General features: G+C 43.0%; 1 protein-coding gene across 3 annotated transcripts in view; it reads left to right on the forward strand.

Moving 5' to 3' along the window:
* The first annotated feature begins 438 nt into the window (after nucleotides 1-438).
* Nucleotides 439-13,998, forward strand: part of DIP2B (disco interacting protein 2 homolog B) — a 233,740-nt gene continuing 220,180 nt past the window's right edge. For 2 of the 3 annotated variants that reach the window (XM_073576699.1, XM_073576700.1), the window contains exon 1: nucleotides 439-644. In XM_073576699.1, the coding sequence (XP_073432800.1) occupies nucleotides 560-644 (85 nt within the window). In that variant the 5' untranslated portion in view covers nucleotides 439-559. The remainder of the gene's footprint in view (nucleotides 645-13,998) is intronic. The other variant, XM_073576701.1, reaches the window with a different exon arrangement.

Raw genomic sequence — 13,998 nt, forward strand, 5'->3', positions numbered from 1 at the left:
ATATATATATATCTATATATATAGATAGATAGATAGTTAGTATCATTATAATTTGTTATAGCTAACCGTAGTTCGTTACTATGCTTGGGCAGCGCCGGGCTCTTCAGCTAGTAAATAATAATAATAATACATGAGGGTCCCCACCACATCCTTACAAGTCCAAGCCTCTCCATAGACTTCCATATAAGAAATGAAAAATGTCTGGAAAAAAAGTAATGTGAGTGTTAAGAAACCTCTCAGGAAAGAAATACCCACCATAGCGCTGAGTGCTGTGTTATACAGGGGACAAAGCTAACTGTATTTCCCAGCCTACCACCTGGTGGCGCTAGATTTCTTTCTTACTATTCCATTCGCCCCAGGTTGGCTCTTACGCTGTAGTACCGGCATTGTGCTCGGGGTGTCAGTGTTCCTGCTGTCAGCCGCGTTAGTGCCGACTGGATGTCTGTCTGTGGTCATGTGACGTGAGGCAGGGCCTGGCATGGCGGCCGCGGCGAGGGCTATGCGCTGAGCTCCGGCGATTCAAACCTCTCGGTGTAATACGGTGTCTGCGGCCGGCGCCATGGCGGAGAGGAGCTTCGACCTGTCAGCCCTCCCGAAGGAGGTGAGGGAACAGCTGGCCGAACTGGAGCTGGAGCTGTCAGAAGGTGAGTGCCGGCGGCCGGCTGTGCTGGGGGAGAAGGCTGTGAGGACATGGGAGAAACCACTGCGAGCGGATCACAGGTAGAGCCTGCTCTGCGGCTCACTATGAATGGAGGGATCCACTGTGCTGTGTGATCTGCGGGGATCTACTGGGGATTACTGGCAGCTCCTCGGCCAGGCGGCAATGGAGGCGATTGTGGAGCTGTCACCACCAGCGATCACTGATCCCAGCTGATCTGTGTGACGAGCACGGGCGCCCGACCATTATCGGCCAGCAGCATCGATCCGATTCCACTCACTGCAATGTAGTGTGAGCGGCTGTGACCTCAGTGTCTGCCATTGTGTGCTGTCCTGTGAATGGCAGCTCTGATATTACACATGTGCTTATCATATGCTGAGCTGTATGATCCTACACATGTAGATATGCCCATCATTATTATTACATATGTCTATATCACATGTGCTCATTATATACTGGTTATTATATACTGAGCTGTATGATCCTACACATGTAGATATACGCATCATTATTATTACATATGTATATATCACATGTGCTCATTATATACTGAGCTGTATGATCCTACACATGTAGATATGCCCATCATTATTATTACATATGTCTATATCACATGTGCTGATTATTATATACTGGTTATTATATACTGAGCTGTATGATCCTACACATGTAGATGTGCCCATCATTATTATGACATATGTATATATCACATGTGCTGATTATTATATACTGGTTATTATATACTGAGCTGTATGATCTTACACATGTAGATATGCCCATCATTATTATTACATATGTATATATCACATGTGCTACTTATTATATACTGGTTATTATATACTGAGCTGTATGATCTTACACATGTAGATATGCCCATCATTATTATTACATATGTATATATCACATGTGCTGATTATTATATACTGGTTATTATATACTGAGCTGTATGATCCTACACATGTAGATGTGCCCATCATTATTATTACATATGTATATATCACATGTGCTGATTATTATATACATGTGTGTACTTATAATCCCAATTATGTATATATTGTGTATGTACCAATTACTACATCTATTATATTACATATGTAGTTATATCTGTTATATCTGTATATTGCATATGTACTTATTCCAGTTATTACATATTTATACAGCTACATAGAATATTGTTACATAGCTGCATATTATACTGATGATTGCATATCTTACTCATATTAAGTAGCTGCATATTATTACATATCTATTATTACATATCCACACACAAAAATATTAAGTTTCTGCATGTGATAATCATTATTACATAATCAGCATGTACAATGCACCTGTGTAATTATATGATTATCACGGGTAGATATGTAATACTATAAATGTAGCTATGCTATATGAGTTAGATACTTAATCGGCATATAATATGTAAATGTGTAATATATATGCATGTAATAACTGCTATATAATATGTAAATGTGTATTGAATAACATGTAGTAATCGGTATATAATATGTATACATTGTGTGTAATCGGTAAATAATATGTAAATGTGTAATATATAATATACATCATGTAATAATCGGTATATAATATGTAAATGTGTATTATGTGTGTAGTAATCAGTAAATAATGTGATATATATATATATATATATATATGTAATAATTGGTATATAATATATACCTATCTACAGGATATATACTGATTACATATCTATATATTTATATATTGATTATCTACCTGTTACATTCATTTTCGCATATTATCTACCTCTTCTATACTGATTATTACTTATCTACATGTTATATATTGAATATTACTGGTGTTGAGCAAATGTGCTCGGATATGGCGTTATCCGAGCATGCTCATCACTAATTTCTTCATAATATATACTGATTATTACATATCTAGAAGAGATCCTATTGTTGGATAGAAATGTAGCCTACGTGGGCCGCCCAGTGCCAGGCAGCGGCAGAGCTGCCCCTTAAGATCTTCTGCCAGTCGCCTCCTAGGTGACGTGTGCTGCCCATTGTGTACCCCATAAGAGATCTTAGCTCGCCCATTGATTATGTCGGCTTCCTATACGCCGAGCTGTTGTCTCTGGCTGCATCCAGTCTGAGCTGTGGAATGTGTTGGCATCTTATCAATAAGTGTTAATTAATAGAGGGGGGTGCGGGATCCATCTGGTGGTGAAACAAAGGGAACCCCTATGCCGATAGCACTGCAGGCAATGTAGTACGCCCGGCTGGAGAGGAGACGTGCAATATGTGCTGCTCTGGGTATTGTTTAATGGCCGTGTGGTAGAAGAGTTTATGGTTGATACAGTTTATGAAGAAATCCTTTGGCATACTGGCATGCTAGAGCTTTAATCATCTGCGTATGCCAACTTACTTTATGAGATGGGCCAATCCCTAAGAGGTTGTGCCGTCGTGGTAAAGCCCTTCTCGCATATTCGCTGATGGGAGAACCCTCCTCCAGTGGTGGGGAGAACCCTCCTCCAGTGGTGGGGAGGTCCCTCCTCCAGTGGTGGGGAGGTCCCTCCTCCAGTGGTGGGGAGGTCCCTCCTCCAGTTGCAAGAGCTGCTGCCAGTCCAAGCACTGCTGTCCGATCTCTGTCCGGACCACTCCAGACATCAAGCATTCTTCACAGGTTGCGATTTGAGGAAATCTCTTTTGACAGTAATGTTATCACCTGCACAATGCTTAAGGCCGCCATATACATCAGGCCGGTCATACATACTAGATGGCTGTTGTTGGCTGAGTCCATCTCAGCCGCCTTTCCCGTACACAGGAGCGCTCGTTCCGCCCACAAAGCTTGTGTTCTGTGTGGGGCTTATCTCATAAGGCGTTTCGTAGTCTGATATCGGACATGTGTGATCAACCTCTTTCCCCAACCATCAGTCAGCTGGGCCCCCCATATGTATCGCACCGTTGGCCAAACCTGTCGATATCGGCGGGTTCAGCCAACATTAGTAGTATGTGTATGGGGGTATTTAGATGAAAATTCATCTGAACCCGCCAACCATCTGATGTGCATAGAGGCCTCCTGACCGTCCCGCGACAGATGTTGTCTGGAGAAGAGAAGGTTTGATGCCATTGGTGAATCAAAGCCCAAATCTTTTGTTTCCAGGGAAGATGAGCCGCCGCCAAGAGGAGTCCGTTCTAGGTATGAACTAGCTTCAGTTTTTGTGCCCTCTCCCTTGTAGGTCACGTTATCATCTGGACTATTGCCTGTATCTAGGTAATCAAGCGATCTGCTCTGCTGGCCGATGCCAAGAACGTTCTTACTGCTGTAGACTTCATGTCTTGTTTGCTGATGGCTGCAGGTTCATCTAGAGGCCGGGCTCTCCCTTCAGTAATGTATTGCATGATGCACTACAAGTGTGTGTTTTATAGGAAAACTACCCAAAGAGGGATGTTCTGGACTAAAAATGTGCACAGAACAGCAAAATATCACAAGATGCTTTATTATGGAGGCTTTCCTCCATATAACCATTGCATGAAAGCTTCTACATATGGCGGCACATGGAGTCCCTGCAACTCTCTACTAGGAGACCATGTGTGCTGCCATACGCTCCTCTGCAAAGAGGTCTCACCACCATATAACAACATCTGATCGGCTCCCCTTGGTGTTTTTTATGGTCGTACCCGACTATCAGCCCCATGACCTGTTGGATGATATACACGGAAGACACATTATCTTGTCTTGGGCCGGTTTCTCGTCCCCTATGTGACCCATATTCAGCTTTCTCTTTAGCCCGTGTGTACGGACTGTAAAATCTTGCATATAAGGGTTAGATACATTGCATGGGGAGATATAGGTGACCAAATACTACATACACATGTGTTTCTTTTATATTTTTTACATTTGGAATTGAATCCATTTTTGTGCTTTGGTTGCACTTTTCATTAAGCTTTTCTGCTGCGGCTGCAGACATGCCTGTGTGCAGACATTACATTATGCATGCTGACAGCATAATTTACAGAGGCCGATTTAATGACTCTGCTCCCCGGGGTGTGCATTAAATAGCTATGAGCTGTACAGCGGGGGCTGAATATATGCATGGTGCGATGTAGCAGAATGGAACCACCTGATATCACGGCTCTTTCATTGACACCGCCGCTTGCCTGGATCCTGCGGGGCTGGTGTAATTCCGGGTTAACAGCCATTGCTTCCTCTCGGCTCTCAATCAGTCGTCTAATCTCTGGGCGTTTCGGGATGATGAAATGTCTCCATGCCTCTTAAATAATCCCACCTGGGGCACAAGCTTTCATGCCTGCCCTGAAAATATTTATGAGAAAATCTAGTAATGATTAGTGCTGATGGATGTGATAGTAGAGCGCACCTGTCATCATCCGCTGCTGCCGTTCACACTTTTATTACCTTATTTTAATCCAGAAAAAAATACGGAAAACCCAAAAAACAAATCCGAGGTTGAAATTATACGACAAACGATGATGTATGCTTCAATACCTTAAAGCATTGGGATTTTTTTTTTTTTTTTTTTTAGTTTTCCCACTAAAAATCTGTTCTTCACCTATTTCACCTATATAAAAGTATGTAAATACTTGCAATGGAGTTACTGAGTGCAGCTCTTGTTGAAGTGTAGTGACCGCTGCTGGGCGCTGCAGAACAGCTTGTATTCTTTTGCATAGAAACATAGAAACTGTTGCAGTAACCAGCAATGGCCAGCCAGAGCAAAAAAAATGGCTGATCAGTGAAGTATCTGGGTCTTGTACCCAACTGATCTGCTGTAGATAAGTCCTTAGATCCCTTTGCCGGGACAATCCAGATGTGCTGGTCTTGTAGTCCAGGAGCTCTTCGGTGATCCAATGGTCCTCACCTGCTAGCATTGGAGAGTGTGCGACTCGGACCAGCAGCTCAGCAATGCCTCTGGTACTAACTGTCAATCATCCCCCCTGGCAAACAAGAAGTTGGGAGGCAAGGCGCTCCTGAAGAAGATGGGACAACCCCTTCTAATATTATGGAGCTTGGAAGCTTAGACCGGTGGCTCAGTGGTTAGCACTTTTGCTTTGTGCTGGGGTCCTGGGATAAAACCCTGCCAAGGACAACATCTGCAAGAAGTTTATATGTTCCCTCCCTGTTTGTGTGAGTTTCCTCTGAGTTCTCCAGTTTCCTCCCACACTCAAGACATACTGATAGGGAATCTAGATTGTGAGCCCCAATGGGGACAGAGATGATGTCTGTAAAGTGCTTCAGAATGTGATGGAGCCATATCAGCAAAGCGGAATAAATCATTTCCTCTTCTAATTGACCGTCCAGCAATCTTGTCAGCACCAAGCCCAACAGTCCGCTCCTGAGATGATGGCCCCCTCTATGCCACTGAAGAGTCAGGACGGGAGAGATTGTCAGCCGAGCTGACAGGCAGATAATGCAGTATTCCTCCTAAGGCAAAGGCAAGTCCTAACTGGTAGTTACAGCCAGATTGTTAGTCGTCCAGCGCCGGCTTTTATCTTCCCTAATCTTGTTATTACACCTAATAAAGGATCCTTTGTGGAGGATTGTCATGGGAAGTAAGTTAGGCCCTTTCATAATAATAAATAAAAATGCTTATTTTTTAAATCTTTTTTTGCAAGGTTTTTATGTCATCTTGCCATTTATAATATTTCACGTATGTGACCTTAAGGCAGATCTAAGAGCTGATTTCAGTAATGTTTGCATTGGGAAGTCTGGTGACAGATCTGCTTTAAAGGGAATCTGTCACCTCATTTTCTGCCTATAAGCTGCAGCCACCGCCATCAGGGGCTTATCTACAGCATTCTGCAGTGCTGTAGCTAAACCCCGATGTAACCTGAAAGATAAGAAAAACGAGTTATATTATGCTCACCGGGGGGGCGAGTGCGGTGTGTGTTGTGGTCCGGTCCGGCGCCTCCCATCTTCTAGCCATGACGTCCTCCTTTTTACTTCTGCCGCGGCTCCTGCGCAGGCATACTTTATCTACCCTGTTGAGGGCAGAGCAGAGTACTGCAATGCGCAGGCGCCGGGAAAGGTCAGAATGTTGTAGATAAGCCCCTGATGGCGGTTGCCGCAGCTTATAGGCCAAAAATGGGATGACAGATTCCCTTTAAGCCATTGAGGGCTTATAACATACAGTCCGTAAGTTTTAGAAACCATCTAAATTATAAGGATCCTTTCCAGCGTGTTAGGCCTCATTCAGACGTCTGTTTTTCACGTCCGTGTTCTATCCGCTTTTTTCAGCCCTGTGTTCCCTCGCCGGTCTTCTGATACAAAGTCACGTGACCTCCGCTGATTGGCTGCATCCTTCACATTTTCGTCCGAATGGCGGAAACGCTACTTCTCTGCCCAGAAGGAACTGTGAAGGTGGTGGTATGACTTTGTGTCATGGGATCAGCTGGGGACACAGGACTGAGGGCGGAGGAGCTCCGCCGAACTGGAAATCAAGAATAGATTTTGTTTTTTAATTCATATAGCATCCTGCAAAAATTAAAGATGTGTCTGACAGGATATCAGGACTCTTCAGACCTACAGATACTACCCATTCCTGCTACTACATGTGGGGACAAATGACACCGCAAGAAACGACCTGGAAACCATCTGCAGAGACTTTGAAGACTTAGGCAAGAAAGTGAAAGAACTGGGAGCGCAGGTGGTCTTCTCTTCCATCCTCCCAGTGGATGGCCATGGAACAAGGAGGTGGAATAAGATTCTGCAGGTGAACAACTGGCTATGTCGATGGTGCCGTCAGCAACGATTTGGATTTCTGGATCACGGAGTGAACTACTTATACGATGGACTACTTGCTAGAGATGGGGTGCACCTTACGAAGACTGGAAAGCATGTATTTGGAAGTCGCCTTGCTACACTTGTAAGGAGAGCTTTAAACTAGAACAACATGGGAAGGGAAGCAAAAGACCAGAAAAAGCCACACACCTGACAAATGCTATTGAGAACTCTGCTAATAGAAGTGGAAAGGAAGAACAAAGACGAAAGAATCTAATTAATAAAAATATTGGAGAAAGAGAAACCAATCACAAACTAAAATGTTTCTATACTAATGCACAAAGCATGGGCAACAAACAAGGAGAATTGGAACTACTAACACAGGAAAAGAAATATGATGTCATTGGAATCACTGAAACTTGGTGGGACAATACACATGATTGGAATACAAGACTAGAAGGATACAACTTATTTGCAAGAAACAGACTTGATAAACGAGGAGGAGGTGTTGCATTGTATGTTAGAAACGCGTATATCTGCACAGAGATTGAAGCTTCAGAGACTGGGAGTTCTGTGGAAACTGTTTGGGTAAGAATACAAGGACAGAACAATGGAAAGGACACCATTGTAGGCATTTACTACAGGCCGCCTGTGCAAGCTGAAGATATGGATGAACTCTTTATGCATCAAATGGCCAAGTTCTCCAAAAAATATGACATAGTTGTCATGGGAGATTTCAACTATCCAGACATTTGTTGGGAATCTCTCTCAGGCAAAACTAACAGGTCAAGGAAATTCTTATCCTCTCTTGCTGACAACTTTATCTTCCAAAAGGTAGGGGAGAAAACAAGGGGAACTGCTACCTTGGATCTAATCCTTATAAACAGGGAGGAAATGGTTGAGGAGGTAAAAGTGGCTGGAACCCTAGGAGGTAGCGACCATGCTATTTTAGAATTTTGGATAACTAGAGGCGGAAGACCTGTGAAGACTCAGACGTCAAGGTTAGATTTCAGAAAGGCAGATTTTAAGGGATTCAGAAAGATAATTGGAGGGATCCAATGGCTGGATATCCTTAAAGACAAAAATGTCCAGGAAGGATGGGAAATCTTGAAAAATGAAATTCTCAAAGCACAGTTGTTAACAATTCCGAAAAGAGGGAAGAATAGGAAGCATTTAAGGAAACCAGGATGGGTGAACACAGAACTTAAGCACATGCTAAAAAGGAAGAAAAAAATGTTTATAAAATGGAAAGAGGGAGGCATATCTAAAGAAGAATATAATGCTGTCTGCAGAATTTGCAGGGCACAAATCAGATTAGCTAAAGCTGAAAATGAATTGAGGCTTGCAAGAGATGTCAAAAGCAATAATAAAGGATTTGGGGGATATGTCAAAAGTAAAAGAAAAGTCAAAGATGCTATAGGATTTTTACAGGATGAAAATGATGAAATGGTAAGACAGGATGTTGAGAAGGCTGAACTTTTAAATTCCTATTTTGCATCTGTTTTCTCTCAGAAAGAAAATGTAACATCAACTGTTATTCACTGTCCTATTAAGGGAATAGAAGAATCCAGGATATCTATAAACAGAAAGATAGTGAGGAAACACTTAGCTAACCTAAATGAATTCAAGTCTCCAGGTCCAGATGAATTACACCCCAGAGTACTGAAGGAGATAGCAGAAGAAATTTCTGAACCACTCTCCATAATCTTTGAAAATTCTTGGAGAACAGGAGAAGTGCCAGAAGACTGGAGAAGAGCAAATGTTGTTCCTATCTTCAAAAAGGGGAAGAAGGTGGACCCAGGCAACTATAGGCCGGTGAGTCTGACTTCTATACCAGGAAAGATCTTTGAACAAATTATTAAACAACATGTAAGTCAATACCTGGATAAGAATGAAGTGATCAAACAGAGTCAGCATGGGTTTGTAACTAATAAGTCATGTCAGACTAACTTAATTTCCTTCTATGACGGTATCACTGATTGGGTGGATCAAGGAAATGCTGTAGATATAGTATATCTTGACTTCAGCAAAGCATTTGACAAAGTCTCTCATACAATCCTTATTGAAAAAATGACTAAGTATGGAATGGACAAGGCAACTGTTAGGTGGATTCATAGCTGGCTTAGTGATCGGACCCAAAGAGTGGTCGTAAATGGCTGCACATCCAGTTGGAAGAATGTCTCAAGTGGGGTACCACAGGGCTCTGTCCTGGGCCCTGTATTGTTCAACATCTTTATCAACGATTTAGATGAAGGAATTGAGGGTAAACTGATTAAATTTGCTGATGACACAAAGCTAGGAGGGATAGCTAATACTAGAGAAGAGAGAGAGAGGATTCAAAAAGATTTAAATAAACTGGAGAAGTGGGCAGTAACTAACAGAATGGTTTTTAACAGGGAGAAATGCAAAGTACTACATCTGGGCAATAAAAATGAAAAAAGCATATATAGAATGGGAGGAATAGGGCTAAGTGACAGCACATGTGAAAAAGACTTGGGTATACTAATAGATCACAGACTGAATATGAGTCAACAGTGTGATGCAGCAGCAAAAAAGGCAAATGCAGTTCTAGGATGTATTAACAGAAGCATACAGTCTAGATCACGTGAAGTCATTATTTCCCTCTACTCCTCTTTGGTCAGACCTCATCTGGAATATTGTGTCCAGTTTTGGGCACCACATTTTAAAAAAGACATCAACAAACTGGAGCAAGTTCAGAAAAGAGCAACCAGAATGGTGACCGGTCTGCAAACCCTGTCTTATGAGGAAAGGTTGCAGGATTTGGGAATGTTTAGTTTGCAAAAGAGAAGACTGAGAGGAGACTTAATTGCTGTCTACAAATATCTAAAGGGCTGTCACATTGTAGAAGGATCAACTTTATTCTCATTTGCACAAGGAAAGACTAGAAGCAATGGAATGAAACTGAATGGGAGGAGACACAGATTAGATATTAGAAAAAACTTTTTGACAGTTAGAGTGATCAATGAGTGGAACAGGCTGCCACGAGAAGTGGTGAGTTCTCCTTCAATGGAAGTCTTCAAACAGAGGCTGGACAGACATCTGACTGGGATGATTTAGCGAATCCTGCTTTGAGCAGGGGGTTGGACCAGATGGCCCAGGAGGTCCCTTCCAACTCTACGATTCTATGATTCTATGATTCTATGATTCTGGGGTGATTAATAAGGGGTTAATCAGTAGTGGAGCATTTTTTTTTTTTGTAACCAGTTGGAGTGCTGGAAAATATATATACGGTAGATTTGTGGTGCACAATTCCTTTTTAGTCACATGTACACATAAGATAGACCGCCTAAAATTTAGACATTGGTTATCAGCTGTTCCTGCAGCGCTGCACAAAAGGTGATCGTTCTCGGCAGCACCTCGTCCTGTTTAAACTGGTGCTGCCAGTCACAATGGCACTACAGATCATCCAGTGCGCTCTGCCTCTGTAATCAGGCTATTAAATGACCGCCAATTTAATATTTACCAATTTCCGTCCATTTAATACCGCAAATCGGTTGGTGCCAAATCTAACCAGTCAAGTAAGAATCCAAAACTCTGGATTGTAATGTTCTGTGTTATTGTGGGGCCTCTAATGCCGTTGGGTGACTAGTCTGTCTGCTTGTAAAACGTGTCGACTTTTGTTTCATTGACTTGGTACTCCAGTGAAGTTTGTCCGCTGAGACCCCTCCTACTCGGAGAAAGGAGGTGGTCCTACGAACCCCACCAATCATGCTCTATTATTAATGGGCAGGAAGCTCCCATAGATCTCAAAAAATAGTAATTAGTCGCTGGCACCAAATTGTGAGGCGCGTTGGCTCCCTGGGTCTCCGAGTAACACGTGCCACTCATGTAACAGCTGCCCGGGCTCCTCTGTGACTCGGGGAATCCTGTTTTCTAGCATTATACCGTCATTAGGGCCGGCGTAGCGTGCTGAGGGATTTGCCTATATTCAGCCGGTTTGTTATGCGCCCAATTGAAGTGCTGGCCTGATGCTATGACTACCTGCGCCTCTGTTGTGGTTATTAGGCCTATTCTTCTGCGTGTGTGTTCTTGTTAACTATTTAACCTCTGGAGTTCGCCGCTGTGTCTTCAATTTTTTTTTTGTTTTTAGGGTTTTCTGTGATTTTCCGTCGTTGTCTTGTGCTTTTACTTGATGCCAATGACTAGGATGACTTTCCAGGGCATGCCATGAAATGTCACTAATATATTAGGCTGGCAGAGACGTCATCTGATGATGAACATTAGGCGAGGCGGAGGGTGATGGATGCACAAGTAGCTCGTGGAGGGAGATGCTCATGAGTTAGGGTAGGGTACGGTATGGATGTTGCAGATTGGGAGGCTCGCAATCAGGTCAGGACTTGCAGTGTAATACAGTTGCTAATGGATGGGTTTTTCCACCTGTCATGGTGTTGTCCATATTATGTAGATTGCTAGAGCCACTTGGATAAATCCATCAACCTTGGATTATGGTAAGTACCAGCGTTCATAAACCAGTCCTTATATACACTACTCACAAAAAGTTAGGGATATTTGGCTTTCAGGAAAAAGTTATGGAAAACATAAAAAGTTCATACTGCAGTAATATTTTATCATGAAAGTAGGGCATGTAAGTATAGGTATGCAATGGTGAATTCCTCATCTCAAACAATTTAATGAAACAAAAGTCAACAACAGCATCGGGTATACCCCAGCCAAAAATGTCAACGGCTCAATAGCTTGTCATGTGGCGCTGAGCAACAATTACAGCTTTACTACGACGTCTCGTGCTGTTCACAAGTGGAGTTATTGTCTGCTGAGGCATGGCATCCCTGTCTTCTTGAAGGACGGTCCTCAGGTCATTGAGGTTCTGGGGTACAGAGTTACAAGCCTTTACACAGTGACTCCGCTGATCCCATAGGTTTTCTATGGGATTTAGGTCTGGAGAAAGTGCAGGCCACTCCATTTGAGATACCCCAGTCTCCAGCAGCCGTTCCCTAATGATGCGACATTCAATGAGATGGAGGATTGTTGTCCATGAGGAAGAAATTAGGCCTGTGTTGTTCATGCAGGTGCAAAATGACTGGATCAACGATGTTATTCAGGGAGTAAGGGCTTGTCACTGTACCATTAACAAAGTGCATGGCAGTTCTGTATTGACTAGACACACCTGCCCACACACCACCACCACCAAAGGCTCGTCTGGTGACAGCAGTGGCTGGCTGATGGATAGCGTCTCCAACATCATTGGTGACAATCATTAGTGTGAATAGTCTTTCATCAGTGAACAGCTCTAAAGCCCACTGGTCCCTCGTCCAGCGTAGATGCTCACGGGCCAATGCAAGACGATGATGCGTGTGCCTGGTGGTGTGGTCAGGTACCATTGCAGGTAGTCTATCACGCTGATGTAAATGGTTTTCAATGGTCTGACGTGACACTTGGGTGCCTCTCACCTCCCTTAAATGTGCCTGAAGTTGTGTGGCATTCATCATCCGGTTCCGATGTTCACAATGAAGTGGTCATTAGTGTCGGATGTGGTCAGAGGACGACCACTTCTCTGCCTTTTTGTGACTCTTCCAGTCTCTCAGTGTCTCTGCTGCAACCTTCTGTTGACTCTGTGAGCTCAGTGGCCACTTCGCTTGAGAACATCCTGCGTGGAGCTTCGCAAGGGTGGGGGAATGCTGATCAATTGTTAGGTGACGTCTTGGTCTCATGATGTCAAAATGTGAACAGCATGATGAGGAGCACTGTTTAATACCAATTCTAAGTGAACTCTGAAATGTATTGGGCGATTCTTGGGTCGAACACCTGTTGTGAATTTTGCCATTAAGCTCCTGGTTAGAGAATAGCAAGTTGTGCAGAAAGTACTAAAATACTGAACCGTTGGACACGGGCCTTCAGAAGTTTAGAGAAGGTCACATTAAGTTCACCTGTGGGTTAGAGCTCATTTTAGGTTCATCCAGAGATTTAGCCCGAAAACCAAATATCCCTAACTTTTTGTGAGTAGTGTATATGTTCCTTATGTATGAGATAGTCACGGTTCGACAAAGAATACATGTTTATTTCTGTGGGTAGAGGGGACTATGTTCTGTAACTACTGAGGGTGGTTGAGCCCCCCACTGGAACCAAGATTTGGCCAAATTGTATCAATCGTACCACATTCCTTCCTTTTCGCCCAATGTTGGAATAGTCAGGACTCAGGAATATTACCCACAAGATAGTTGTGCTGACTGGCTAACGGATTGGCTTTTTGCCCAGAAGATCATGGAGTAGAGAGCAGTGTAAATCTATGGCTTCTTCTGACATTGATGGCACATGTCCATACACTGAAGTTGGATGTATGTGTGGTGGGTAGTAAATTAGCATAAATCCCACATCCCTCCTTCATGTGAGTCTGATGTTTGGTTTGAGGCTTCTGTTGATTAGTCATGAAGACGTCCTTCTGCTTATACAGAGCAGCCGCCCGTCCAGATGGTGTTTACTAGTGAGAAGAAAGGTGAGAATTTCGGGCGCAGATAATAATGCTGGCACTAGGCCAACCAGATTTTCTTTTATACGGTGTTTTTGTGGTTATTTATGTGTAAACTCATTGCTGCTTAGAAGTACCGGTAACTAATTACTAGTGATTAGAACCTAAAAATGCACCAATTTCCATAATTTATCTTAAC

This window comes from Dendrobates tinctorius, unplaced genomic scaffold (genome assembly GCF_039654945.1).
Source record: "Dendrobates tinctorius isolate UK_male_01 unplaced genomic scaffold, ASM3965494v1 ptg000051l, whole genome shotgun sequence".
Lineage (NCBI taxonomy): Eukaryota > Metazoa > Chordata > Amphibia > Anura > Dendrobatidae > Dendrobates > Dendrobates tinctorius.